This window comes from Schistocerca cancellata, chromosome 1 (genome assembly GCF_023864275.1).
Source record: "Schistocerca cancellata isolate TAMUIC-IGC-003103 chromosome 1, iqSchCanc2.1, whole genome shotgun sequence".
Lineage (NCBI taxonomy): Eukaryota > Metazoa > Arthropoda > Insecta > Orthoptera > Acrididae > Schistocerca > Schistocerca cancellata.
In genome coordinates, this window is record NC_064626.1 from 431,778,501 (window position 1) to 431,784,331 (window position 5,831).

General features: G+C 40.5%; 1 protein-coding gene across 1 annotated transcript; it reads left to right on the forward strand.

Moving 5' to 3' along the window:
- The first annotated feature begins 284 nt into the window (after positions 1 to 284).
- LOC126176389 (uncharacterized) lies at positions 285 to 4,422 on the forward strand. Its single transcript, XM_049923549.1, has 2 exons — positions 285 to 615; positions 4,143 to 4,422. Exons 1-2 carry the CDS (start codon positions 285 to 287, stop codon positions 4,307 to 4,309), a joined length of 498 nt encoding a protein of 165 aa, XP_049779506.1. The 3' UTR covers positions 4,310 to 4,422.
- Positions 4,423 to 5,831: the final 1,409 nt, after the last annotated feature.

A 5,831-nucleotide genomic window follows, 5' to 3' on the forward strand; every position in this document is an offset into this window, starting at 1 on the left:
CAAATTTCCTTAATTCGTAATTAACTCGTTATTTAGAATAAGCTATGTTACAAGTATTAGTAAGAGTCGCTAGCCTCGGCTGTAATAGCAGCAGATAAACGACAATCGCAGTTGCTCCGATTTTTCTTTTCCTCAACGAGTGTACTGCTAATTAGTGTGACCTTCAGCTTGGTGGGATATCTTTTATTAGGAAACTTTACTTACTATATAAGTTAGTGTGCAACTCGTCGCCTTTCACAGTTGTCTTCACCATATACGTATACGGAGACTGGCCAGTGACAGCAATGAGCAGCAACTTGATAATGGTTCTGTTTGGAGCGTGCTTGCTCGTGGTACATGTACCTTACGCTGCTGCTCAAGATATAGGTATTCCCGGATTCTCTTCTGGGCCATTGGGTGGTGACGATGGTGGTCAAGAGATAGGAATCCCCGAATTCCTTCCAGTGGATGGCGACGATGGTGCTCAAGAGATAGGTATTCCCGACGATGGTGACTTGGGAGGCGACCTGCCTATTGGAATCGGGCCAGTCGTCGAAACGAGCAGTGAGAGCAGCAATTCAGAACAGCCGACAACCGAAACCGAGGCCGAGACGGAGGCCTCTACCACCGAACAAGGTACGTCGACTCAGATACAGCTGTATGTTGGATAGCACTGGCAAACAAGGCGGACGTAGGGCAAGAAGGCGCGTACATGAATGTCTGAATCATCACTGCCCAATCTGGCAAATTCCGGCATCTTCCTTTCCTGTGGTGGCTTGTGGGGGAGGTTTGGCATTGATTTGCTTCCACCTGTGGTAAATTTGTTACATGTGTGTGTGCAAGTTATGGGGATGACGTTGTTGAATGCTTGTTCATAGTGATGCTGGTTTCTTCCGTCGTGGATGGATATCTGAATGAAGCGACAGGGGAAACGCCGAAACATATATTGGTATTATGGAATGGTAATGAATGGGGTGCCAAGTTAAATAGTTCAAGCCCACGGACGGATCAACATCAACTGTATCTCATGATTTCATCCGATGAAGCGAGAACGAGAGGACTAGTTAAGACTCGGAAGACCCATAAGTAGGAACATCGAGACTCTGCTATGTTTTCTCTCCTAACCCTAAATCCCTAAAGAAAAATTCTGGAAAGGTTCCTCCAAGAAGCCCGCTATTGATTTCCGTTATCATTCCTGCACGCAACGTGCTTCTTGATTCAAATATTTGAGTGCCGTAAACCGGTTACACTTTTGCCAATTTGCAGATTCAAATGATTGTTTTTTAACTTCTGTGATATTTATATTACTGAACATAGGGGCCCTTCTATGAGAGGGTTACATGCCGATTAATATAATATTTTCTGAAGTGCAGAAGAAGTAATAGTGAAAGTTAGAGTGACCAAAGTTAGCGTGGGTCTGGGGATACATTGACCGCCCTCTACTTTCACTACTGTTTACTACAATTTCACTGATGGTCCTCACTTCAAAAATACAATGCAACTTTGACAACCCACAAATAAAAACATTTATGTAAAGTTGTTTAAGTTCTTTATTAAGCCGCGAAGAGGAACAAACCTAGCACAGTACATAAATCAAACAGCGTGATCCATAATCAAAATTATAAATATAACGAAAGGTGTTAGGGTGGAGGATCACACACATAGCTTCAAATTTAGTTGAGTATGATACCTTCAGTTTTATCTCTCTTAAACGTAAATCCTTATTCCAAAATTGCAATTAGAACTAAGTTTACCGGTTCTTCATTTATCGAGTTATTATCTGACACTTGTGGCAAAACAAATTTTCTGCTTGTTTCTGGGGATTTTCGACATTACATGCTGTACTTGAATCACAGCCTGAACCACAGTAGATTGTAATTTGGGCAGTATATGACTGACTTGTATTTCTCTTAGTTGTCGGCACATTAACAATTACAGATGAGCCTTCGTCTTAATACTAGTGGTTAATGTTTGTATTCCTTAGTCTCATACTGTAACTGGCGGCAATACTGTTTAATGAATTGTATGTATGTAATACAGTGGCAACAATGACCAGTGGCCAAAGTAACCCATAAACAGGGAAATGATGCACATGACCACAGAAGTCGTAATATGCTGGCAGTTATATACAAATGAACAAAAAGAAAATCAGTGCTCTACTTTCAGAATTAATCCAGTAACCTACATAATGTAGTTGAAAACACAGACAGCTTTGCAGTTAAATGATATGGGTGGATTCTCCACAACCATATTTTAACACCCTTTTTCCTATACAATTGAAAGTCGCAATAGGTTCGCCAACTATTGCTCAAGAAAATCGGCACTACGCGGTGCCGTCTAGCGTATAGTGATGGGACGTCAACAACAAACACTATATACTAAACACTCATCGGACAGCCAGCAGATTGTAATACTTTTGGTGTATGAGTGGTCGAAGTAACCACAGCGATCAAAGTATAGACGGTTTACGGGCTTGTAATATCGCATTAGAACTGCTTTGCACAGAAAATTCGTGATACCTTTTGTATACTGTTTATTCTCAGACCCCACATATGATCTCGGTGCAGATCACGTTTACTCATACTTGGTGCAACACTCAACAACTTCTGTCTACACAAATGAAAATGAATTCGTCCACGCTGCGGAACAGTGCCAACTGAAATGAGCGTCTATGTGAAATGTGTGCTTCTCAAACACTGAATAAAACGCTGAGATCTTTCTTCATTATTAAGATGTCTAGCTTGAGACACTGAAGTCTTTCTGGTTATACCTAAGTGTATATTGCCATCTGATGTCCCCTTACAGAAAAGACAGTAGTTTCGAAAAAATTCTCCTGTAACGGGATTCGATCCGACTACCTCCATGTCTAGCGCTTCCGTACTAAAGCGATCTCGGTTATGGAGGTGACAGTGAATCCTAAACAACCACAGAGCACAAGAATACTTTCTAGTGTGCGTCGCGAACACCAAAAGTGCAACACAAGAACTATCACTATAAAATCTGTAAGGGAACGTATGAGGAAATATTAGATTCTGCACACATCCACAAATATAATAAACCAAATTATTATGATTATGAAGAAATGGATTTACACGTACATGACGGCAGTCATATCGCAAGCATCACGAACAGAAATAAAACCCGCAGAGTGCAATAACATTACGAGAATGTCTTTTGTTTACTTTTTGAAAACTTGTAATCATGTTTTATTCTAAATGATAATTTTAAAACATCTTCAGTCTTAAATTACGCTTCCCTCGAGTTAACTCATTACTGTTAGTTCTTATTATCTTTTGAGCAGAGACATAAGAGTATGGATTTTTATCCTGTCGTTATTGCACAGTAACCTGCAGAACAGCATCCGCTATGCGGACCAGATTGCTGTGGTGAGTAAGTCCTTCGTATATTGGTTCATGTATTAACCATGGATATTAGCCACTACAAAGAGTGATGAGAACCAACGGGGTTTTTAAGCTATGAACTGAGGCTAATGATTAAAACTTGTGTTCCTATATCACACTGCGTCATTGCCAGAAATGTTTTCCGATGTCGAAAATATTGAAAAGGACTAGGAAAACCTACTATGAATCAGAGACTGAGCACTTTTTCAGACTGTCAAGGAAGGAGTAAAGAGCTGCCCATAGTCTTTTCAAGGAATCATCACAACATTTCTCTGTAAAGTTTGAGTGAAACCAAAAGAGACCTAATCTGGATCCCATAACACAGTCTGAATGCATCACATGTAGAATATGAATGCAGTTCCCTGACCACTGCACCTCCTATTTCGGTTCATGAATTGAGAGTCTGGTACCCTGCTGAAGGTGGTCTGTCTGTAAGAACTTTGACACTAGGTACTACAGCCTCAAAACCGAGACTCTACTTGCTGCGTTTCACCTACTAACAAAAGATAAGTGCTCCTAGAACTCTAAAAATCTACTTGTTACGTTTGTTACGTCTAAAATTGAGTCACAGTCCAACATGACACAGACATTATAGGCTATAAAAGGAGGCAGTACCTCACTAAGACAGTAAGAATCACAGATCGCATTGTTGCAACATGTAGACGAATGTATCTTGTTCATACCTTAGTATCCTCTAAGTGCTGCACTCTAAAGAGTATAAATATTGCAAAAGAAATTTAAAGTTTTGGACCTCATTTTCAGAATCCCGTGTGGGCAAAGGCAACTCGAGGCACATCGCAAACTCAAGGACGGCATCTCACGCCAAAGCCAGGACAGCTGCTAAAGCCAGGACAATAGCCAAAGCCAGGACTGCTGCCAAAGCCAGGAAAGCTGTCAAGAAGGCAGGCAGAGCAGTGCACAAGGCGTGATCACAACTTCAACCTGGATTCTGCGACTCCATCAAAGCAACTAATAAATGATTAACTTGTGTTGTGTATTCTGATTTGGCTTTTGAAGTAAAAATCTTGTTCAACGGAAGAAACAGTGTCGCTACATTTCTTATAAATTTGTACCCCTGAAAGAGATCTCAACCAAGATACATATCCGTAACTTGTAAATGAGTTACCCAAAAGGAGAGCTGGACGGGAACATTAACACTTCGATTTCAGTAACGGAGGAAGACGAAGACAGGTTGAGGCACTTTTTAGTTTTATTCGGATTCCAGGTTTCGACTTTTGTTACAGGCCACTTTCAAATCCAGTACCTAATTACTGCGAGTCTAATTTCGTCAGCAGTGCACAGATTCAGAGTATGTCTAGCTTCCTCCGTTATATTAAAAGCGTTCTCAGTGTCGTCAGACGTCATATCTTCAACTGCGGCCTTCTTTTATCATGAGAACAAGCGCCTATATGTTCTCTATAGCATACAGGATGTCCTAGGTGGATGCGTCAATATCCAGGAATATGCGGGGAACGATCATTCGAAGGGAAAATCTAGGAAACACGGGCTCTACAACAATATCTTAAGATCTAGGAGTACTCTTTCGTCTTCGTTAATATGAAACTCATCTCTTCTTCTGAACGAGAACCCACAGCTCTTAATGTAAGCGTGTCAGGCAACATGTTTACTAAACAGTTGTGGCTAGTTTTGTTCTATACCACCTCCAATGGAAATAAGGAAATAGAAGCGCATGAGCAGAAGAGATTTGTTTCACAGTACCGACAATGAATAAGTGCTCGTAACTCTTACGGTATGCATTTTAGAGCCCACGTTTCCTAGACGTCTTTTGCTTAGAATGATCATTCCTGTCATATGACTCCTAGCACATCCTATCTATAACAAGGATTATGACATCACTACCAATTACACGTGCAGCGAATTTCAAAAATCTCCCCAGTTGAGCTATCGTCGGCACATACTACGAGTGAGTATCAAGGAAATAAACTGAACAAGAGGTGCCTTATTGACTGAATGCATTAGTATTAATTAAGGAGTGCATTATTGACTGTTCATTACATCCCAAAATTAGCAACTATTGAAAGCAGATGTTACCTACTATTTGGTACAGGAACAGTTGCTGGGTGTTTATTCTTTATCTACAAGTATGCAAGTATATATGAGATTTCTCTACTCTGTCAAGCAACTTAAGCAGTAATCCGAGGTCCAAATAAAATCCAGTAGAGATGTTCATGCTGGCGAAAGTGTTCTACATCACATCATTCATCACACATTGCTGGAGTAGATGACCCATACATTTTTCCCTTTTAATTCAATTCATTGTCAGTGAAAGACACAGTGAAAACTGGAATTTGATTATTGCATCCTGAAACAATTAACTGGGCTGCCTATGAGGGTGAACGATATTTGCCTTTATACTATGTTCCTTGGTTGGGTCAATAATGGCAGGAAAATAAGTAATATCAAGATTAGGCAGCCTGGTGTTGTTCTGGA

What these genes read in the sequence shown, in the direction of transcription:
- LOC126176389 (XM_049923549.1), top strand. Translation starts at nt 285, where the DNA reads ATGAGCAGCAACTTGATAATGGTTCTGTTTGGAGCGTGCTTGCTCGTG. An exon ending in GGCCTCTACCACCGAACAAG is followed by an intron (nt 616 to 4,142) that starts GTACGTCGACTC and finishes CCTCATTTTCAG; the next exon opens with AATCCCGTGTGGGCAAAGGC.